Below are 23527 nucleotides of genomic sequence, written 5' to 3'. Positions count from 1 at the left end.
CTTTTTGGGTGGCAGGGTGTCAGGGAAGAAACCCGCACAAAACAGTGCTGCCGCCGCCCTGAAGTGAAAATAATACTCGTTTAAGGTTGTCCAGAAAACTGGTTAAGGATGTTGCAGTGAAGTTGTCTTTCTTCCCTCTTTTTCTCCGGTTTTAAAACTCTTTTTTTTTTTACAAAATAAGTACGAGAGGGTGCTAAACTATCGTCTTGCTGTTTTTCTTGTCGAAAAATCTATCGTCTTACTGTTGAAATATACTCCCTTACTAAGATAGAGAGAAATGTTTTTATTAATCCTATTTTGTTCTTTATTTGTTGTAATATATATAGTTATTTTTTTTAAAAGTATATATACTAAGTAAAGGTAAAGTTGACAAATTATTATATTCTAAAGGAGAGTTAATATAATTTAATATTTTTCTTAAAACATGCTAAAAATAAGCATAAGTGCTAATCTAGTTTATGTTTTGTTTTCCTAGGGTATACGTGTATTCGTTCATTTTTTATTTATTATGTGCATTGTATAAATTTCAATTTCTGTAAAATTATATATATAATTCAAATAAAGAAAATAATAGATAAATAAAACTATGACACACCCGGAATTTTCAGAAATTCAATGAATTTCCAGAATTTGCCCAGTTTAAATATATTTAACTTTCCATTACATTAAACTAATTAACATGCTAATAAGTCACTAATGTAACATGTTATTACATGAAATCACAAGGATATGATAATTATAATTTAACTTAGAATATAAGAATATACTTTCTCAAATTTATATTTGGCTTTTCATTTTTATTCTTGTTCTTTTTCTTACACTACCACCAATAACCCTCTTTTCACGGAGGAGGGATCAAACTTGAAATCAACTCAGCTTGCTAGTGCAACCTATTTCAGAAGCACAAAGCGCAATTCCATGCATGTCACATTTACACTCCAGGATCCCAGGCCAATAAATTGAAGTTGAGAATTGGTAAAATACAAAAAAAGGGGGCCTACTTTGTATCATACAACTTGCATATCCAAAACCAAAAGGGGGAAAACCACCACTGCACAATACAGGTTTCCTGTAGTGTTTCCCACGTTTTGTATGATGATGACAATTAGACCTGTGCAAAAAGAGTACATTCTATCAAAAGCACCCAATAAAAGCAAAAGACTGAACACAGCAAACGCTTCAAAAAAATGGCTCACACATGCACAAGCCGCAAGTTCAACCCATTTAAATCAATAAATCACGGAGCCTTTCATTTATTTTGTGTGCAGTGGAACCCTAATTTTGAGAATAACGCAAGACGGCTTAAGATAACATCAGATCAAGAACGAACTCACTCATATCCTCCGCATTAATCTCATGGCTTCAGTTATAGCAGCGTTGGCAGCATACAGTGCCATCTTCTTTATCTATAAACAAATAATTGTATGGTGTAAAGAACATCTTAAACGCAGTATGTTGGAATTCTCTTAGTATAATAGCACATAGTATAAAGCCTAATAGAAGACAAACATTTAAAACTCGTGTATTGAATAAATTACTAATCATTTCGATAAATACTCTGGCAGTTCTGAAACTAAATAGAAAGAATGAAATCTGTGACATTATTGCATAAGGAATAAAGCATTCACAAGTCTAAGATCAATGAAAACACTTCATAATAACATCAGGACTGAATAGCGCTTGGGTTGAGGTCATAATGTGATATAGATTAACTTTACCTCCAGTATATCTTCCTTCGATCTATGTTTCTTCGGAAGCAGCCGAAATTCCTCCGTCAATCGAACACACTCTTGAACATTTTCAGGTGAAACAAAGTCTAGAGCCACTTTTATGCAAGACTGGGAGAAAACACTCACACAGACACAAATGTTTCAAACTTGAATAAGGAAACTTCCCGAAGTTAAAAACTTGCAAATGACTGATCAAGGATGGCTACATATAGGATGGTTATGTACAATTGTGATCAGTAATGTTGGTTTTTTTTTCCCCTCTCCTACCTTCTCTTCCCCACCCCCACCCCCACCCCCTTTCTACCGTTCCTAGCCTTGCACCCTAAAGAGGCATATGACAGTTTGAGATGTGTGGGTTTATATTTTTACCTGTCTATTCCTCACTTGATGCGGGCACCCTGCAGGTATGAAAACAGCCTCGCCAAGGTGTTGCTCAAATGTCCATGGTTCAATGCCTGAAGCGAAATTCCTAGTTGCATAAATTCAGCCAAATGACATAACTAGTTAAGACACAACATCATACCAAATTCTTCCTTTAGCTGCTTTTTATGTCTTTCGTTTAGATAAAGAGTCTGGTCATGAATTGGATGTATTATCTGAAAAGCAATAAGAGCAGGTGAATTAAGAAAAGAGCATCAATTAAGCAAACTAAGAAAATTTACTAGACACGCACAGAATTCACAGGAAGATTATTTATGTGGCGGAATTCTCTGTAGTGTTTTTTCAGGTACTCCATCAGCACCGGCACATCTTGCCTGCGAAATATGTCCCATACAGCACTCCCGTATTGGGTCTCTAACGCATCATCATTTTCAAGGAAAGCTTTTGCTGTTCTCGTATCATTTCTAAGTGACTCAATTTTGTGATTCTTGATTTCAGAACATGCCCCTGCAAAATTTAACCGACTGTATGGTTTTTCTTCTTCTGTTCTAACATCAGGCTGATTACAGTCTAGAAGATTCAAATGTCTTGCAAAATCCTTTATCGCACCTTGTTCACAAGACTTGTGCAGCATGGAGTCACGACCCGTGTTAGTCCCCTCTTTCAAAGAGCTATTAGTGTCAGTGTCGCTCACATTTCACAGAATGATATTGAATGGAAACATTTCACCCCCTAGTGAAGAAAAAAATCTTACCAGCACAGGAACTGTCACAATCATGCTCAACGTTGGGAATGATTCCATTAGGAGACTCCTCAGCACACATGCACGTGCCTTTTGATTCAGATTGTTCTGTAAAATTTGTTGAATTGACCTGATTTACCCAGGCTGGGAGAGTGCATAATTTCAAATCAATGTGGAAGGTACATATACCAGGTTACATTCACAAAGCCCGTTAGTTTCACGCATACCATAAGTTTTTTCTTTTTCATGACTGTCTTTTGTGGATGTTCCAGACAGAATATGGTCAGGGGATGAAATTCCTTCATGATGTCCATCATGTGATAACGAGCTTTTTTGGACAGCATTCTTAACTTCACCATGCGTCCGTTCAGAGTCTTCTTTCTGAAATGAAGAAAAAGAATTATGACTATTAAAATAAGATGTTGAACCTTGCATACAAATTGTCGATTACCGCCCCAAGCAATAACTTACTTCAAGTTTGGGAGAAGCTGCACGTTTTAGAGCGCAAGCTGCAGTATATGCTCTTGAGGGTCCCAAATCTCCAGAACCATTCCGCTGTTCATTCATATTCTCTTCCTCTGATACCTGGCTTTTAAGTACAGTATAGTCTCCCACGATAGTGTCTTCTTTTCTAGGGCTTTTAGAACCCTTGTTCGTATCCAGGCAGCGCCGTTTTGGCTTTTTCCTACAAGAAGTCAATCCTTCATTCTTCCTGTCATAGAGTGCACACATATCTTCAGCTTCATGCTTTTTCTGTAATTTGATTATGGCTTTTCTTTGCTGTGGTGGTCTTTTTACTTCAGCTGTATGTGTCAATATATTGACCTGATCAATTAACAGCAATCAGCTAAAAGGAGCAATCCTAGAGTACACTGGTCATACTGAAGCATAAAGACAATAAGAGATGGAGAAACACAAAGTGAGATGCAATGTGGGACAGTAAAGTATCAATGTTCCTCAAAACATTCAAACTCTTGACTCTGGGAAGCTAGGACACCTCTCTCTCTCTCTCTCTCTCTCTCTCTCTCTCTCTCTCTCTCTCAAACAGCTATAAAAACGACTGCATATAGAACAGGAACCAAACAGAATCATCAAGATTTTACTAGACAGGTAAAGCAGGTATGTATCTAACGACAATATGCGCACATCCTCATGGTATAAAACCCTTCTGCACCCAAAGGGGGGGGGACAACTCCACCAAAGTTCTTTCTTTGCCCCAAAAACTAGACTATGGTCTGAAACAGGTTGCAATATTTATGACGTACGAATAGTGTGGCTTCCTATATGTTCAAATTATATATTTATTTCCTTCTAGGTATAAATTGTCAAAGAGGCAAAAGGACTGATTTTGACTTTTAAGCAACAAGTGCTGAATAAAAAATCATATCTGAAGTTAAGATTTACCGCATCTGATACGTCACAATGTAGTTTTGCTACAGAATCACCTCTACCGAGCTCTTCCAAAGATCCATATGCAATGTATGTTTTGGGGCCCAAATCTGGCTTTAAAACGGCAGGTAGCTTTGTAGTAAGATTTAGAATACCAGATGTGGGATGAGTATAGTCACTAAATGGAAGCATAGCTATAAACTCAGCACCATGCCTAGGCAAACACTCTTCGAAGGCATTTGATGGAGGCCAATCCTTTAGCTTCAACATCTCGGGCCACCCATTTCTATACCTACGACCTTCAAGGTAGCCCTTGAAGAACTGGAAGATATTAATTTCAACCTGCAGCACCATGAAGAGACACAAGATTCTGAGGTTTTAGATCACAAGACAAACTTCCAAAAAGAAACCATCAGCCAATTTCCCACCCAAAAAGAAATCAAAGCTGCCAACATCTACAGAAGTAGAAGCATTAATTTTCCCTATATATTATTCACTTGACTTTAAAAAAAAAAAATTCTAAGCCATTACACGTTTATAGATAGAAATTTCCATTAATACATACATCACCATATAAAAATTGAGGTGGAGGTGAAACAAAACAACTCAAAATACTGGATTCGTTTTACGTAATTCCTCAAATAGCTGCATTATTATAATAGGTTAACAAGTAAATTTTTGCACATGCCTCAAAAGGAGCACTAACTTCTTGGTTGCACTGCATGCAAGGTAGCCATCTAAAAGAATTCTTTCCTACAGAAAAGCAACTGTGAATCAAAATGCAGACGATCTTGTTATAATGTGATTAGATTCCAAGATTTTCTTCGTCAAGGTAATCAATAAGCACATTCAATTCAGTGCAGAAATGTAAAAATCTGCAACTAGTAGGGTTTATTTGTTAGTCTTGTTAACTAAGATTGTTTACTAGAATGACACAAAAAGACCCAAATTCTCTACCAAATATTTAAAAGGAAACAATACCACAGTAAAGAAGGCTAAAGAGTGCTAGGTAAATTCAATCTGGATATTCAAGCAAGCATGTACCTCGCACCAATCTAAGCAGTCAATGGCTTTGACCACAGTTGCCTCCTCTTTTAGTATCCTCTTTGCCCCTCTAAAAGCCCTCCACATCACCATTGGATCCCAGCTAAGGCCCCTAGCCTTTTCAAAAGCATTCCTAACTATAACAGGCTCACCTCTCACCCAATGCATCTGAAAATGCTTGAATTCTTTATCTCCCATGTGCATAGCATTTGGGCAGAACAAAAAATTATCATGACAGTTTTCTCGGGAAGCCGCCTGCCTTTCAAAATCCTGTACTGTATCAATCCTAAAGTTATGGCACAATAAACAACCTTCAGTTGAATCAGCATTAGGGGGCTTGTATTTGCTTGTAAGTTCCTCGGCATTCCCGATCAATTCATCCACCCAGTTAGCTTTAAAAAGGCGTCTCAATGAGAGAATTGTAGCGCCACAGCCTCCCCTTGATTTTGGCGGGCAAGGAACCAAACTATTTATATTTGCTTTCCAATAAAGTTCAGATGAGGTATCAGCCCCTCCATCATTGCTGTTAGTGGAAATATCTCCACAATGAAGTCCATTTCTTAGTTCTATGCAACAAATGAGGCAGAGATCATAACTACAACTAGGATTAGGACAACTTCTGTGCATGTTGACGATGGATGTATTACAGTTGTCACTGAAATACGTAGATTATGGGAAACTGAAATAAGTTCACTATGACTACATCCAGAGATGATGACAGAATTGAATTAAAAAGCAAACTGCAAAATGCCTATTCCAAAACAAACAGAACGGTAGATACAAACGCTAGAGAATAAAAATTGCATTTTGATCCAAGGAAGATTTTACATTTAATACCATGAACTTATAGAGTCACTTCAGCTATCATTTTTGGAGGGGAAAAGATCAAGAATAAACTAAATCTATATACCACATTCACTGGCAATATCACATCACCTAGAGACAGAAAACACACAAAAGTCAAAGGACAACAGCAAATAAAGCTTCCATACTAGTACGTCTAGTGCCTGTGTCATTTAACCAATTGAAAGGCACAGATCAATGCCTTTGCGTGAATTTGGCTTCAAACATAATTTTCAAGAATATGCAAGGCAATTTAGGCACACTAGAATTCAGCCAGTCAATGCAAGTAAACATAGTAAACTATACCATGTGAATGAAAATATAAGAAATAACATAACCAGAATGCTAGTTTCAGCAACGAGGGGATGAGAAGTAATACCAATACACTCGATCATCATCATCAATCTGTGACTGCATGATATTTTCTTCTGTCAGTAGTGAACCTGAGAAAATTGGGAAATTGACCACTTTTCAGTCCAGTAATGCAAGTTGCATAATCATGACTAAATAAAATCAGGCTACCATGCAAGCTAGATTCTATTTCCATTTCTGATCTCTGCTCTTGTTGGATACGCTGGAGTAAAGGCAGAATGTTCTTGAGCAAGTAAAGCAACTTTTGCAAATTGATGTCAGTATCAGGTTCAACACTTGCGGTCTGCTGATACATAATTCATTTTGTGTTAAAATTAAGTACGTTAGATGTCAGAAATAATAAGAGGAGTGTGGTTATTAGTTAGTCAATAGGACTTGTTTGCTAAGTAGTTAAAATTTACTAAGCCAGTAGCTGAAGTAGAACTGAACTCTCCCTTAGTTTAGGTTGGTATAAGTAAACCAGAGGACTAGGTAGAGGTTATCGTTGAGTCTTGAATGAATTCCTTGAAGTCACTTTTTTCCTCCAGTCTTTTGCTAAAACAGCACTGCATTGGTAACAGAAAGTAGAAGGAAACACAAAGGGAAAGAAAAAAATGTACATGCCTCTGCAGATACAGCCTCTTTCAAACACAACCGACAATTGCAATTACCAAGGCAAAAGGGACAGGAAAGCTCCATCTCCTCTCTTGTTTTGTTTGGATACCTAAGTTATTTTAGAATAAATATCATCAGAATAGGCAGCAATTCATACTAAAATTCTAAACTCCTGACTCATGTTTGTAAATCTATATTATTACAACATTAAAAGTAATTTTCTTTCACAAAAGAAAAGATAATTTTCTTTTGTAAATTAATTGGACATTCCCAAAATATTAAACCAGCATATTCAAAACCAGAACCCTCGAAATGAATAAATTGACTGTCATTACCATTTTGTTATGCACTCATAGCAATATCGCTTCTGTTTGCAGTTGCCACAAATGACAACACCACTCCTATCGCTCCTCCAGCACTGGTGGCACATTAAACTCCACAGGCCCTTCTTCCTTCTGGAATCAACCTAAAAGTAGAAAAGAATGCCCAAAAAAGGGAAAAAGGATTGTACATGAGATTTTTTGAAAGATGCAATAAATTCTCAAATCACAAACAAACTTGGTTATAAAAACAGCAAAATCGGTGAAAGCAAGACTGTCTCTGAAAAGACTTGGTGATAATGGCATGGACAAAGAAGAGACTTGTGTCACCATAAAAAGTTAAATCCACTTGCTATTGCGCATATCAGATAACATGCACGTGGATGTAACCTAGCAAAACTTGTTCAGCACAAAAAATATTCAGAATTGGACCAGATATGAATAATTGGCATTAGTTTCATTATTCATCTTTTACATCAAGTTTCGATCAGAAGTATCAACTCCCACACCAAATAGCACAGTCAACCACAATGTACTTGTTGAAGACATTCCATTCCATTACACATAGTTCTACATGGATTTTGAATATGAAAGAACATTACATGGAATGGGCCCAGTAACCAGGGAATCAAGTGACAGTGCATGTAAGAATGTTGTGGAGAACTTTTAAATCAATACCTGTGAATTCTGAAATCCTATGGTATTGGTTTTATCAGTTTCCTGGAATCATTCTAAGGCAGAAGATATATCTCTAAAATATAAGTTTGAAACTTAAAGTTTTTTAGCTACAACCACGTGCGTTTATGGTATATAGCAATTACATAAAGTTTTGCATCAGGAATAGCAGTGTCTTTTTCGCTAGTGCAAATTAAACTATCAGCTTTTATGGATCTGTAAACACAAGTTGCATCCCATGGCATCAATATTTCTGCTAACTTATGCAGTCAGTCAGCTCCATGTATCTACAATCATGTTTATAAATGCGAACTCATGAAATGGTTCAGAAGCATGGCTTAGAGGGATACTCACGTTCAACCCTGAAGAGTCTAATCCACTGCTTGACAACTTTCTCAGCCTTCCACTACGCCTACTCTGAAAGCTGCTGCCTGAAGATTCTGCTTTATGGTTTGACAATTTTCTCAGCCTTCCGCTAGACCTTGTCTGGATGCTGCCAGATCCACATTCTAACCGTTTTGTTTTCATCTTTTTTCCTGGCTCTCTTGAGTATCTGACCACTCTACCTGAAAGAATCCTCTTCTTACTTTGTAAGGATCGGGCTCTCTTATTATTTGATCTCTCATTCCTCCTGGATTTGTGCTTCAGTCCAACTGATTCACTCTCATCTTCATCAGCAGCAATAGTTGGCACCTTTCCTCTTGAACCCTTCAATTGGTAGCGCTCAATGGACAGTTTCTTACTTTTTAAACTCTGTTTTCTATGCTTAACTTTTTGCCCATCAATATCATTTCTACAAGCTTCAGCAGATGTTCTTCCATCTATCTCAGCTACATTGTCATGCCTCTGAATCTTTGAATCAAGAGACCCGACAGTCTCCTTTTCTCTGTCTCTGAAGCTCTTTGGCCTGCCATACGTATTATTTGCCTTATCAATATTGTTTTCAGATCCATAATCACTAGATCTACCAATAGAAAATTCCTTATCTGCCTCAACTTCAGCAGTAATGATCTCATTCCCTGGTCTAGCCAAGCAAATGTTCACCATTTCCTCATTAGATCCTCCAGGAAATTTTCTAGTCAAATGCTCTTTTCTTTCAATATTACCCTTTGGTTGATCATGCTTTGTTTTAACATGGCTATTCTCGTTTAGAACCTCACCATCACTAGAGCCCTTTGAAGGCATATCCTTATTCCCATCGCTGACATGGGTAGTTCTTTGTGGTTGAACACTCATCTTTTGCTTTAGATCCTCTTCTCGACTTTTTCTATTATCAGCAGTTTGAACAAGTGAACCTATATGTTGCTCATCTGCAATATTGGCTAAATTATTTTCCAAACATGCAACACCGATAGTTTTATCACATGCCTTGTGGACAAACATAACTTCACCACACATTTCTTCATTTATCTGATCTCCCAATTTTTTCTTCTTGTTTCTTGAGTTCCATGGCTGACCATACTTCACTGTAGACTTCATTGGGTTTTCAATGTCGCCTGCACTTGCATTGCTAGCACAGGCAATACTCAGCTTTTTATTTTTTGAGCCTTTTGGTCTACCACACTTCTTGGGAATTTCAATGTCAATTGCACCATCATTACTAACAGATACACTCGCCCCCTTTTTATTTTTTGAACCCTTAGGTCGACCTCTTTTTTTCGGCGTTCCAGTGTCATCCACATCTGCATTACTAACACAGACAATACTCCGCTTTTTATTTTTCGCCCCCTTAGGTTGACCTCGCTTCTTGGGCGCTTCAATGTCACCAACACCAACATCACTTGCACCACTCCTCATCTTATTTTTTGAGCCCCTTGGTCTGCCACGCTTCTTTGGTGCTTTAGCGTCAACTGAATTTGCATTCCTATGCCACGAAATAATCTTCCATCCATTTCTAGATTCCTTAGGTCTACCACGCCTCTTTGGTATTTCAATGTCACCTGCGCCTACATCAATAGCACGCAAATTACTCTTCATTTTATTTTTTGAGCCCCTTGGTCTGCCACGCTTCTTTCCACTTTTCAAATTCTCTACTTGAGAATGATTCATTAGATAGCCTGCACCAACGTCACTAGCAATGATCTCGACAGGCAGCACATTCTTTTTCCCACATGTATCCGCACTTACATCTTCATTAACAGTTTGTTCATTCAATTTCATGGCTTCTCCCCAAGTAAGCCGTTTATTCTTATTCTTGGAACTCTTCGACTGACATCTTTTCAACCATTGGCCCAAGGTTTCACCTCCCTCCTCATCACTAGCAGCATTTAACAGCTCTCGTCCCTCTTCAACAACGAGAACTCTCTCTTCCTGTGATACTTTGGGCTGGCCACACTCGTCTTTTGACCCATGCTCCTTTAAACTATCATAATTTCCATCATCGTACACAGCAGGGAAGCCCACAGCGTCATTTTCACAAACATATGCTCCTCTCCTACTCACGCTCTCTTCTTGACCAGCGTCAGCGACACCACAGCCATTTCCAACAGTACGTTCTCTGCTCCATGGTTGATCAGCATCGTCCTGACGACTGAGAACGTCATCTTGATTCCCACCGTCACCGTACCCGGCTTGAAATTTTCCTCCATCGCGAAGAATTTGAGCCGCAAATCCGCCGGCCTGAACTTGTTCTCCCCCTGTCGGATACCCAATGTCCATACTTTCAACGTCAGGATTCATGCCCTCCCCTTGCCCCTCACGAAAAGGGCCCGCAGTTTCTTGAATGACGTTCAGACCATCGTTATCTTGAACTCCATCCCGGTCAGGACCCACAAGCCCATTTTCAGAATTTCCTTCAACTTTGGGTCGTTTCCACTCCCTTTCGTCCTGCGACAATCTAGTATCACCAGAAGAACTTTCCATGTCACGCTCGCTGTGGAGGTGGTGTTTCTTACTGGACAGTCTTTCGTCCATTACTCCTTCACTGCAGTTCCAGGCAGCGTCCAAAGTCTGGAACGATTCATGAGGCTCGTCCGTTACTCTCCCTTGAGAAACCCTGAGAGTAGGAAACGCTCATAGCTTTAAGCTGAGCAACAATGTCGAGGATGCCCAGGATAGTAATGGAATCGAGAGTTCGAAAAGTGTAACGTTTTCCCGGTTCACAGTCATGCCACTGTTGTTAATGGAGGATTAGAAGGTGAGAAGACACTACAGTTTGTTTCATCAATCAAAATATTAAAAAAAATCAATAAATAAAGCATATGTAATTGAAGAAATGACCAAAAAAAATAGTCAAAATTATTAAACCCATTTATCGTTTTAAAATTCAAGACAGCTATTAGCTATGTATGAAAATATATTAAAAAGAAGATGAGACACCAAGTAAATTGAGAAAATTATTTTTAAAAAAATCTCTCATCATATTATATATATAACATCTAAAAAAAGACGTAATGTAGTAATGTTTCTAAAATAAGAATAGTATGACTTACATGTGAAAACATACATAGCACGGCATAAATTTTGATCAAACTTGCTCATATAAATAACATATTTCATGTTTTTGTTCTACCGTATTCCCTCTAAATTTTATTTTTAAAATTATGCTGTATTAGAAAAACTACGACTTACAATTGGTGATGTGAAAATTGGCCTTGCCTAATCGGAGTCGGTAACATCTATTCAGTTGGTCATGAGTCATTTAAACATACATGTAATAATTCCAGAAAGGAGGGGAAAAAACAAGAGAAAAAGAAAAGGAGTGGGTCATTGTATTTAAGTTTTGGTGGGGTTGAATTGAAGGACTACTGGGGTATGGTCAGTCTTGGACGCAAGGGTAACATTCTTTGATCGATTCTTTATGAAGTGTATGATTTTAATTATAAGATATTTGAAGAATTGAGAAGAGCAGAGATGGAGGAGTTTTCTAATGTGTATAATCGATTTATCTTGAATCATCTTTCAATATGTACTACCACTTCTGCTCTTTAATATAAGAGTTAATGAACTAATGTGAGTAGATTAAGAAAACTAGTTAAATTAGTTATTTGCAATAAATAGGTACTGTTTTTCTTAAAATATCGTTGTTAATCAAGTGTATTGGTTAGAATTATTATTATTACAATGATTACCTTTAAAAAATATGAGAGACAAAATAAATTTAAATATTATATTTAGAATCAAAATAAAAATTAAATAAAAAAGGGAAAATGACAGATAAAGAAGCTCCAAAATGTGAAATGCCAATTTGGGAAGCTAAGGAAATGTAATTACCCATAGGGAAGTCCTTCCCAAATTGGGATTTTGGAAATTCAGTGAAATGACAAAAATGCCCTTTGTTCTTTTTTTTTTAAAAAAAAAACCCAGCCCCTCACCGGTGGCCGGCGACCACCGCCGGCGACTGGCCTCCGGCGGCCGCCGACCGCCTCCGGCCACCGGCGCCGGCCACCGGTGTGGTGGCTGCCGGTGAAGGATTTTTGTGACAAGATTTTTTTTTTTTGGGAATAGGATAATATTGGTTCAAAGTGGCGGGGGTGGGATTTGATCCCACAACCCCTTGACCACTTGGACCAACAAAAGGATGGCCATTGGGCCATCAAAGATTTCTTAACCTTATAATGCAAACAAAAATATAAGTTAACTCTTTTACTGTAACTCCAGCTCGTGACAACAATTTATCTGAGGATGACAAGTCTTAATTGAGAAATAACAAGTCTAAATTTGATATTCACAAAGCAACTTTTCCTTATACATAACATAGCAGCATGTGCATTAATTAAAAATGATCATAATTTATTTAAAAATGACACGTCTTTACTATAAAATGACAAGTCTAAAATTGATATTAACAAGGCAACTTTTCCTTATACATAACAAGAAATAGCATCTACGTTAATTAAAAATGACCATGATTTATTTGAAAAAACACGTCTTTACTGGAAAATGACAAGTCTAAATTTGATATTAACAAAGCAACTTTTCCTTATACATAACAAGAAATACCGAATAAATTGTTGTTATTTTTCAACAAAGACGTGTCATTTTTAAATATATTAGGAAAAGTTGCTTTGTTAATATCAAATTTAGACTTGTTATTTCTCAATTAAGACTTGTCATCCTCAGATAAATTGTTGTCACAAGCTGGAGTCACAGTAAAAGAGTTAACTTATATTTTTGTTTGCATTATAAGGTTAAGAAATCTTTGATGGCCCAATGGCCATCCTTTTGTTGGTCCAAGTGGCCAAGGGGTTGTGGGATCAAATCCCACCCCCGCCACTTTGAACCAATATTATCCTATTCCCAAAAAAAAAAAATCTTGTCACAAAAATCCTTCACCGGCAGCCACCACACCGGTGGCCGGAGGCGGTCGGCGGCCGCCGGAGGCCAGTCGCCGGCGGTGGTCACCGGTTGCCGGCCACCGGTGAGGGGCTGGGTTTTTTTTAAAAAAAAAAAAAGAACAAAGGGCATTTTTGTCATTTCACTGAATTTCCAAAATCCCAATTTGGGAAGGACTTCCCTATGGGTAATTACATTTCCTTAGCTTCCCAAATTGGCATTTCACATTTTGGAGCTTTTTTATCTGTCATTTTCCCAATAAAAAACCGTAGGTAGTATGATTTAATAAATTTATAATTATATATGGGTGCGATTGGGTTGTCATCCTTGTTCAAATCCCACCAGAGGGAAACGGGATTTGATTGGACATGCGAGCGCCTCACTGGAGCCTTAGCAGAAAGCAGTAGCACATGTCTTTCAAATTTCATGTGACCTGTCCACCACATAACAAGTGACAAGCGTCAAGCAAAACTATTGACTGAACGTAAGCGTTGTCAAGTTTGCATTATTTGGAATACAAATTAGAATCTAATCTGACAATAAAACCTGAAAACCAATTCTTCATGGAAATGCCCGGTAAAAGAGGAAGCCTGGAATCGTAGTCGCTCAAAAATACTCATGTGGGAGATGCCATATGCTCGACTCACTTGGGAATGAAAGATACTACCTCCGCTACTAATTATAAGAGCTAATTAACTAATTCGAAAGGATTAAAGAAATAAATTAAATTAGTTATTTATAATAAATAAGTGTTGTCTTTCCTAAAATATTCTTGTTAATCAAGTTTATTGGCTCAAACTATTGTTATTAGAAGGATTACCTTAAAAAAATACACAAATATCGGAGACAAAATGGATTGGGATCTTATAATTATGACCAAAATAAAAAGTAAACAAGGTCTTATATTAAGGATTAAAGGTAGTATATACATTTACTTCATTTATTTTTGAGATGTTGGAAAAATTGTACCCAGTCCATTTTCTAATCACCAGATACATCCAGACTTAAATTCAATATCTCCGCACATGCATTTTAACTTTTTTTAAAAAAAAATTTGAGGTTCATTGCCAAAAAAAAAAAAACCACTCGACCTGTTTTGTATTGGCCCCAAAAAAAATCCCAATAAACGCGTTTTATAGGTAAATAATTGTTCACACCGCGTCATCACGAGGGTTCCATGGTCTAGTGGTCAGGACATTGGACTCTGAATCCAGTAACCCGAGTTCAAATCTCGGTGGAACCTTTACATACGTTGATTTTTTCCCCCCCTTTTTGTGAGCGGCGTACTTGAGTGACCTGTCACAATTTCGCACGCACAAGCATTCCCATTGCTAAATGCCAAGGACATGATAACCACGGTACAAACGATGCCATTCTGATCCGACGTGAACCTTTTTCAATTTCTTTGGAAAACAATACTCGAAACTTTTTAATTCCATAGAATCCGGGACACATGCATTCCGCGCCGACAAAAAACTAGGCAAGAATCAACTAAGCCAGGCACGATGCTCAGTTTAAGATTAAGGGGCTCAAGCAATAGAGACAAAAGGGAAAGGAGAGAGAATAGCCACGGCACACAATCCTCATATATGAAGAGTTGCGTCTGTGATTCAGAACCATTTCCATAGCTTGTTTGGCGTCTCCCTACACACAACCATCCTGAAAAGATATTCTTAGCAATCTCAACGCTAATTCTGAAGGCTAAAGATTCCACTAACATGGAGCCCCCCCCCCCCCCCCCAAAAAAAAAAAGAACACATACTATCATGGAGTCGTTGAACCGTGTATTTTCATAGCAGAATCCCCGAAAATGGGTTTAAAAAACCAGCAGCCCAGCGAAGTCTTTCACTAGTGGACTCTTGCCCAAGTAACCAAAAGATCGGTCTACAGAAATGTTATTCCCAAATTGGTACAGGCACAGCATCGCGATATAGCACTATCAAATCCATACATTAAAGGCCAGCACGCCAAAAATTTAGGGTTTGGTCTAAGCACAAAATCAGGATGAACTAAGCACAAAGCAATATTGCACAAAAATATATTATTTGCCTTTGTCTTCTTCCTTCATCTTCTTCTCCCACCTGCGCTTCTTGTAATCCCGCAACATATCTGGCATCTTCTCCATCAATCTTGCAGTGTTTTCCCTTTTTTCAGCAGCTATCCTGTCGCATTTATGTCCCTTCCTTCTAGTTTTCATCTCCTTCCTTTCTGGATCATATGGCCAATCTTCACCAGCAAGAAGCACTTCCTTGCGAAGCCTAGCTCTACGCCGAGCACTAATACCAAGTGGCTTCCAAGCTCCCAGCTCCCAATACCCCCAAACACCTTTGGCAAGTTCATCCTTATATTTTGCCAACTTCTCACGCCATGGATACTGATATCCTCCTACAGCCTTCGCCACTGAACTAGCAGCTTTGCCTGCCATAACTTTTCTCTTCTTTCTTCTCCTTTCTGGCTAAACTACCATATACTTGCTTCTCTGCCAGGCAACACACAAGAGATGAAAAAAAAAATTATTAGCAAGTAGACAATAGGCCCTAAGCTATTAGACTAGGTTTATCCAATTGATTTTGACTGTCTGGCCGTTGTCTGTAACCATATTAATCACATTACACACAACAAATCTGAATAGTTGAATATATCTTCACATATTTGCTTCGAATAAGAATAAGCCAAAACACAAATTAAAATAAGGATCAAATTCTAGTCGAAGGGATTGTGGGAAAAATGAAGGGCAGCATGACTGCAGCTTGATGTGGTTGGATGGCGTAAAGCTATACAATATGGTTTTAAGACGCACAAGAACCCAATGAAGGACTAAAAAGCCATGTTTAGCAGTAATAGATCTTTTCTTTACAAACACACCAAGGGGCAAAAAAAAAAAAAGATACTCGGATTACTATTTTTCAATCTCGTTTCTGGAAAAATGAAAACCCCCGGATTTAATAGAAGCATTCAACTGAGAAGATCAAGGATACTTATCATTCAGTAATTTTTTTCCCCATCAAGAAGCATAATTTCCACATAACAAGCTGAACAACCATAGGGGATCCCTCATATTTAACATATTGATTAAAAACAACACATGTGGGAAAAATGAACAAGAAATAAAGAGAATAACTATATATGTATTTTTTTTGCCAAGAGAATAACTATAATTGAAGAAAGAAAAAGAAAAAGCAAAAATAACCAGAGACCTAAAATGAACCAAAAAAAGAAAAGGAAAAAGCTTATATCTAATCAGTAAAGCAGATAAAATAAAACCAACATAACTTGGCCTTCATCATGGTCTCAGTCACTAAATCACATTCAGCTTTCAAAGAGTAAAGCAAGCTGTTACATTATGCAATTCTACTTTACAACAGAAAATGATCACCAGGTTTAATGTGCAAGTATGTCATCAATCAGGCTAATAAAAATCCATTTTGAGCATTATCGAACACATCACACTGGATAAAAATCGGAAAGAATCTTGCGGTTCATAGCAGGTAACCATAACGAAAAGCACAGTAGTCCAAAATAGGTCACTTTTCCGGGGGGAAAATTGAAAAATCCATTTCAAAAGAGCAAGTTCCACCACAGAAGTTTTGTTTTCAAAGAATCGCAAGCAGAGGAGATAAGATTTAGCAGTATACCAGAAACGATTGCGCTGTTCGTCTCCAATCAGCGGGAGTAAAGAGCTAGCGGAACATCGAATGAAAAGAACTTTCGCAACTCGCAGGGAGAGCCTTGAGTTATGGACGGGCAAACAGATACTGGGCTAGCATTCTAGCCCATGTGTTTTCATGTTTGACTTACTTTTCTGGGCCATATGTTATTTGATTAAAGCATTCATTTAGTCTTTTAATTTTATATAAGGTTTTAATTAGGGGTGTTCAAGGCCGGCCTGTCCCGGTCCCGGTCTTATTGGGACAGGACAGATTCGTCTCGAAATTTTTCGCGACGGGACAAAAAAGGGACCGGAACCGGGACGGGACGGGACACGGGACGGGGTCGTCCCGTCCCAGTTCCTTTTTTTTTTTAATTTTTTATATAATATCATTTTTTTTCATATTTTTTTTAAGATTTGAGACTATTGTATGGAACTAGAGATATATTTATTTAGAGTTTTTATATTTGTTAATGATTTGAGATTGTTGATGATTAGAATTTTTAGCAAGTTTTTATTGTGTTAAAAGCTTTTGTTTAGAGTTTTAATGACTATTATATGTAATATTTTGAGCTTTTGTTTAAGAGTGCCCAAACAAATAAAACAGATGTTTTTATAAGATTTAAACTCAAAACAATATAATTAAAAAAATTTAAAAAAATTAAAAAAATAATTTCGGGACGTCCTGGTTCCGTCCTGTCCCGTCCCGACCGGGACCGGGATGGGCCGAGACACGGGACAGATTTTCTGTCCTGTTACTGTTCATCGGGACGGAACCGGGACAGGCCTGTTCCGGTCCCGATCCGTCCCGTGAACACCCCTAGTTTTAATTTAGTTTCTTAATTATAAAAAGTATACTTTTAGTTTTTTAACTCTAAAATTGTTAGTTTTAAAAAAATAATGTTTGGTAACAATTATGATTGTTTTGAAAATTAAACTTAATATTATAGTATTTAGTAATATTTTATCAGCGTTCAAGAAATCAATATCATTATTTTTTTATTAACAATTTTAGAGTTAGAAAACTAAAAACTTACTTTTTAAAGTTAAAAGATTAAAATAAAACTTTATATAAAGTTGAAGGACTAAAGTTATACTTGAGTGTATGTTCTTTTAATTTTCACCGAAAAAACAATTAAGTCAACAGCAGAATCGATAGAATATCTTGTGCGTGTGTAATTTATTGTATAGAATATCTCCCTTTTCCAACACAAATTTTCTGCATAGGCATCAGGATTAAATCAAAGGCAAATTTGGTTAAAAATACCTGTTTGAAAATTTAGTTGACTAGTGAGTACAGATATAATTCATGACTACAACTTTTCTTTCATTGTATGTAACATTATTAATATTGTGCAGCACACAACAAAAGATATGTTACATAGAAAAAAAAAATTATACTTACAAATCATAATTACACCTCTCAAATTTAAGTCTTTTTAACCAATTAAATTTTTAAACAAGAATTTTTTTACCAAATTTCCTAAATCGGTGTTTGGTGATGATTTATTGTTGGACGAACACACAGTTTCGCATTGAACCTATTCACAGCAACCTGTCACGAATCCTGATGGCCACTGCATCACCAGGATTTGTCCCAGAAAATTTTTGCATCCAGATTTCTTTTTAGAATTAGCTTTGATTTTTTTTAAAAAAAAATTGAACCAAATATGAAATATCATATAATTTTGTAGAATTAGCTTAATTTTAGTAGGTAGTCACTAAAAAAGGTTTATTTTTATTAAAAGCAAAAGTTATATCATACAAAATTATTTCATAACAACCACAAAGAAAAAGCTAGGTAACAGAGATTTACACTATTCACAACCTCCTCTCAGTACAGAGGAGGAGACAATGCTAAATGGATAAAGGAATGTTTCTACTAGCTGATATGCTTGCTGCTTACCCAAAGCTGAACCAGAGGCCAATGAATGGCTAATCCAGTTCTGTTTCTTCAACAGAACACTCTAACTAAGAAAGGTCTCTGACTCAAACAAGGGATGCACCCTTTGCTATCCGACGTTTATCTTCCAAATTTAAAATTTAAGACTGTCTTTCTTCCAGAGCTAGATTACAACATGGAACCGACCTATAAGCTAAATGATTAAACCAAGCTGCTACAGGCTCCCATTCTTCATTGCCTGATGGCAGGCTCAGTTTTCATCATTTAGGCATCAATCTGTCAGGAGCGCTCTGAACCTGGAAGCCAATTAGATTAAAAATTATTTAGGAAAGTCAAAATAACCTGTATAATTGAATAACAGATTTTAAAGTCCACTAGAAAATTCCCATCTTTTGACAGACTCCAGTGAATCAACTATTAGGGTTGCTAGGAGATGATTTACTGTAAACATGAGGTGCTCTAGACTTACTACCTACTATTCAGTTTCCACATGATATTGGGTTTGTTCATTAAAGCAATGGAAATGCACTCGTTCACTAATTATTCAGTTTCCATATTAGATTTCTTTCAGCCAAAGATTTTGGATGTGTTTGCCCAGCTTGGTTACAATAAGGGGAAAAATATCTTTTGCACAAAAGATAGGCAGTAATTATTACACGTCTGTTATCACCTCTTTAAAGTATATGTATATATGTATGTATGTATTATTTTGCAGGAAGCCGTACAAGGCGTTCAGAAATCTAGTTATCACTTATCAACATAAAATATAAAATCTATAGGGAGTCAAACTATTCATCAACCATAAATAAATAGCAAGGCTACTTTTGGGCTCCATGCAACCTTTTTCCCCTTATTCTTTCAATTTTTCTCCACACATTTCATTGGACCTCGTCCAACATCATTATTATTCTTTAAATATTTCTCTACATGATTAAACAAGATTAGCATGTTCGAGAGATATACTTTTAAGTTATTGAAAAAGACATCTAGTTCTACAATAAATAACCTCTTCTATTACATCTTTTATCCAATGGCGTAAGGCATAGTTTCTCATTCACAAATTATTTTTCTCTTTTTCATCTGCCTTTCCATTCCATCCAAGTACTAGAAACTAATTTGATCTTAAAAACCTATTGCACATTCACAACTGCAATAAATTGAAACAACGGAGAATGAATGAGTAAAATGTTACGTTGCACAGTTTACCTACATTGAAAGCTATGCAAATCAGACTGGTGTTCTAATTTCTAGACAAAAATATTTTCATAAGCAGCCAACCATTGATATTAAGATGTACTGTAGGCCGATCACCTGAGTTGCATATGACGAGCTTTCTGCCAAAAACTTGAGAAATTCATTCTTCTTTTTATTGAAATTGATCTTTGCGATGTCCAACAAAGTTTGCTCCCTTCTAATATCCTCAAGAATCATTTCCTTCCTCCTTTTCTTATTATTCAGCTGCCTCTCAGTTTCCATGTAGCTATCAGGTATTAATTTTCTTGGTCTGGGGAATCTCACACCCACATCCTCCCTGATAGAAAATAACCAAAAACCAACATATATATATATATATATATATAATTAAAAGAAGGAAAAGACCCGAAAAGGAATTCAAAAAATTATGACAATTAAGAACAGGTAAATGGTTTCCATTCATCAACAGAATCTTCATAGATTTGCTCATTCAATCATTTCATTCTTCCAGAAACAAAATAAACATACAATACTAATGTCCCTAAAACCAAGCTTATTCCCCCAGCAAAAACAAAAAGCAAGTTTTTAACTGGTTGTAGGAACACAAAACGGTTAACCAATAATGATAGGAAATAGAATTAAAGGATATGAGACCTCAAATTATCAAGTTCCAACGATTATCATTGATGGGCTATCTTGAATGATAATATCTACAGACTTGTATGTCTGAATTTCATTACAAACTCTAACAAAAGATTGAGATATATTGCTGGTAGCATTAGACAGAATTCCTTGTGATCAATCGTTAACCTGATCGAGCCAAAGATTAAGTCACTGAAGACAAGATTTCCACTGGAAGAAATTTGAAGACAGATTATCTGCTTTCCGAGAATGATAGGTACTATAATAGAAAAGTGATATTCAATACTCCAGGAGGATGCATTTAACATTCAAGGATTGTGTACAACACATAAATACACAAAAAAGAAGGCGACTACAAGAAGAAGCCTTATCTTACTTAATGAGGTCAGCTATACAATAAAAAAAGAGTATAAAAAAAATTTAAAGAACAAAAAAAGGGAAAATTCTGTTAATCAACCTCGGATGATGGATATTCAAATTTTCACCCGGCTTTACTTAGGCATTTGGCTCACGTTTTTTGAGGTGCTAAAATTACAGACATAAAGTGAAAACGCAATTATCTTTTCTCTATTTCTATCCTTTTTGCAAGATATCTTTTCTACCTACATAAAATTATCTCTCTCTCTCTATAATAGCATTCAATTTTCAGAAAATGGAGATCAGTAACCTTACTAAGACAACTATACCCATTCCTAAGATAGAAAATTATGAAGTTTTGACCTGTCTCATAATTTGAAAATGATAATACAGAAGGAATGAAACATAATGTATAACCACATTGATTTGACAGGAATCCCCTTACCCGTTGCCCAAGAAATATACACCAGTACTTCTAATGATTCCTCCATCTAAAGAAAGAGCTCCATCGCTTATGCAAGGAAGAGCTTGCAGCATTTCTGCTCTTGTCTTGTATATTTGGAGACGGGAAAAGAGATTATAAAATAAAGTCTCTCTGAGGCCATACCCATTAGGAGTCACACAAAATAAATTTGAGCCGTCCACGTTAATCATGTTCACTGCAAAGCCAAGAAATCCATCTGGACACTCCCCATTGGGTAATCTTGGGCTTAAAATGTCCAACTTCCTCTGTGGATCATCAAGCACAAATTTACCAGCATAAGGCCTACAGGAAGGATAGGGGGAACAAAATCAAAACACATAGCTTTTGCAAGAGTAATATATCCTATATTTACAAGAAGAATACAACGCTGATGCAATCATACCTTAGAGATTCAAGACATATAACTGAAAATCGATCAGCCAAGGACCTTCCGAGAGAGGCACCTAGCCCATGAACACCAGAACTCTTGTTTATGTTGCCTTCATCATCATATATTTCAAGAGCCCTCACCCCTTCATAAGTCTTACAGACGACTGCCAGCATAGTTTCAACTCCTAGATACTCAGAAAGAAGCCTGCATTTCAAATAAGTTCAGTTAAACACATTAATGCATGTTATTTTTATGTATACTCAGGTATTTGAGAAATTAGCAATACAGCAAAATACGCAATGTTTCACAGTGGTCAAATATGAAGCCAATGAACCCAAAGGAAGGAGAAGTGATTTTCTTATAAAAATATATCTCAGAATGGAAACGAAACATACCTGCTAAGATTATCATCATCAACTTTGCCCAGTGTAGCAACAACGCCCACAACATCCTTCAGCAGCATAAGATGAGAAGCCTGAGTTCCTTGATGACGTTTGAGCTGGCAGAAAATACCAGCAGCAGATTCTTTGTGCTGCAGTATCTGTTCAGATATCTCCTCCTCGTTCCCCGGGGGGCATCTATCCCCATCATCAATCTTGGGTGTACTTATAGGACATAGATTCCCAACCATTACTATGAATGGGAATACAAAAAATCCAAATAAAACTTTCTCTTTGTTGATACAAAATAAGTATGGAAAAGGGAATGAAGAGCGTACACAATGGAAAGAAATAAAGTTTAACACTTTGGAAGGTTATGCCATCCTTCTTGATGGTAAATCTACTCTTTAACATATGCTCTTCAATTCAATGTATACACTCCACAAGCATTATTATCAACAATGAGCCATGCCCATCATCACAAAAACCTTGTTTTCTTTAACTAATTGGTAAATCTAGTTCCACAAATAGGGTTCTCTCAGTGGCAACAACAATACAGCCAATATTTTACTCAGTTGTTATTTAAAATATGATCATCAACTAGCAACCGACAGTTTGAAGCTTGCAATGATTACATCATGCACCTTACAGAACAGGGTCACATTTATGCCCATGATTAGGAATCCGTTTGCCAGCCAAAGATAGAAAAATGCCTTAAAATGTACGAATAAATTTACTTTGCAAATCTCATTTACGAAAGTTTACCTTGCAAATCAAGAATAGAATCATCGACTTTGTTTTTCTCTTCCTTCAGACAATTTAGGCTGTCCTCGCGCTGCTTGATTTTGATCCCCAACATTTGCAGATCACCTTGAAGTTTCTACAGGTATTTTGTAATTTTGAGGTAAGTTTGTGATATGTATCACCACTAAATCCATATCAGGAAACATAATTAAAGGATATATCTAGGATCAGGATTCCGTGAAATTCCACAGAGCATATCTCAAGACATCCCAATCATTCATTTCCATGATTGAATCTATGGCTTTCAATTTTCATCATACAGCAGAGGGAAAGAGAAGGACTGAAGGTGATAGAGTCCATAAGAAACAGCACAATTCAATTGAAATATTCATGTGACTTTATTTAAAAGAAGATATTCAACCAATGGCAATGACAGCTGA

At 36.7% G+C, this 23527-nt stretch overlaps 3 protein-coding genes and 1 non-coding gene across 14 annotated transcripts in view; 1 reads left to right on the top strand and 3 right to left on the bottom strand.

Moving 5' to 3' along the window:
- Positions 1-767: 767 nt before the first annotated feature.
- Positions 768-23527, bottom strand: part of LOC114761497 (uncharacterized) — a 27419-nt gene continuing 4659 nt past the window's right edge. Inside the window, exons 1-17 of one of the 10 annotated variants that reach the window (XM_028950874.1) lie at positions 8445-11128; positions 7431-7561; positions 7105-7204; positions 6652-6784; positions 6509-6572; positions 5287-5941; positions 4258-4584; positions 3325-3678; positions 3081-3234; positions 2866-2997; positions 2721-2771; positions 2404-2618; positions 2254-2326; positions 2100-2185; positions 1719-1838; positions 1335-1406; positions 768-1111 (exon numbers count right to left, since the gene is read on the bottom strand). In XM_028950874.1, coding sequence (XP_028806707.1) covers positions 1335-1406; positions 1719-1838; positions 2100-2185; positions 2254-2326; positions 2404-2618; positions 2721-2771; positions 2866-2997; positions 3081-3234; positions 3325-3678; positions 4258-4584; positions 5287-5941; positions 6509-6572; positions 6652-6784; positions 7105-7204; positions 7431-7561; positions 8445-11003 — 5226 coding nt within the window. In that variant the 5' untranslated portion in view covers positions 11004-11128 and the 3' untranslated portion in view covers positions 768-1111. Of the gene's footprint in view, positions 1112-1330; positions 1407-1718; positions 1839-2099; positions 2186-2253; positions 2327-2403; positions 2783-2865; positions 2998-3042; positions 3235-3324; positions 3679-4257; positions 4585-5286; positions 5942-6508; positions 6573-6651; positions 6785-7104; positions 7205-7430; positions 7562-8444; positions 11129-23527 lie in introns of those variants that run through there. The other 9 variants (XM_028950879.1, XM_028950872.1, XM_028950871.1 and 6 more) reach the window with 9 other exon arrangements.
- On the top strand, positions 14536-14607 carry TRNAQ-CUG (transfer RNA glutamine (anticodon CUG)). The gene has a single exon. It is a non-coding gene; the product is annotated as a tRNA-Gln (tRNA).
- On the bottom strand, positions 15139-17134 carry LOC114761499 (uncharacterized). 2 transcript variants are annotated; one of them, XM_028950884.1, is made up of 2 exons: positions 17000-17134; positions 15139-15843 (listed from the first exon to the last, which is right to left on the bottom strand). In XM_028950884.1, the coding sequence occupies exon 2, from the start codon at positions 15787-15789 to the stop codon at positions 15406-15408; it is 384 nt and encodes a 127-aa protein (XP_028806717.1). In that variant the 5' UTR covers positions 15790-15843; positions 17000-17134; the 3' UTR covers positions 15139-15405. The 2 variants fall into 2 exon arrangements, with proteins under 2 accessions (XP_028806717.1, XP_028806718.1); XM_028950885.1 differs by lacking the exon at positions 17000-17134 and adding an exon at positions 16741-16849.
- The window catches only part of LOC114761464 (structural maintenance of chromosomes flexible hinge domain-containing protein GMI1), a 20998-nt gene continuing 16194 nt past the window's right edge, over positions 18724-23527 (bottom strand). Inside the window, exons 37-42 of the mRNA XM_028950831.1 lie at positions 23109-23223; positions 22359-22596; positions 21976-22167; positions 21555-21875; positions 20228-20447; positions 18724-19212 (exon numbers count right to left, since the gene is read on the bottom strand). Of these exons, the coding sequence (XP_028806664.1) occupies positions 19177-19212; positions 20228-20447; positions 21555-21875; positions 21976-22167; positions 22359-22596; positions 23109-23223 (1122 nt within the window). The 3' untranslated portion in view covers positions 18724-19176. The remainder of the gene's footprint in view (positions 19213-20227; positions 20448-21554; positions 21876-21975; positions 22168-22358; positions 22597-23108; positions 23224-23527) is intronic.

Source organism: Neltuma alba, unplaced genomic scaffold (assembly GCF_004799145.2).
Source record: "Neltuma alba isolate B1F8T4 unplaced genomic scaffold, ASM479914v2 tig00011122_pilon, whole genome shotgun sequence".
In the NCBI taxonomy this organism is placed as follows: domain Eukaryota; kingdom Viridiplantae; phylum Streptophyta; class Magnoliopsida; order Fabales; family Fabaceae; genus Neltuma; species Neltuma alba.
The sequence above is the reverse complement of the archived record's forward strand: the minus strand, read 5'-3'. Positions and strand labels throughout refer to the sequence as shown.

Excerpts from the sequence above, each read along its gene's own strand:
- LOC114761499 (XM_028950884.1), bottom strand. The coding sequence starts at position 15,789 with ATGGCAGGCAAAGCTGCTAGTTCAGTGGCGAAGGCTGTAGGAGGATAT.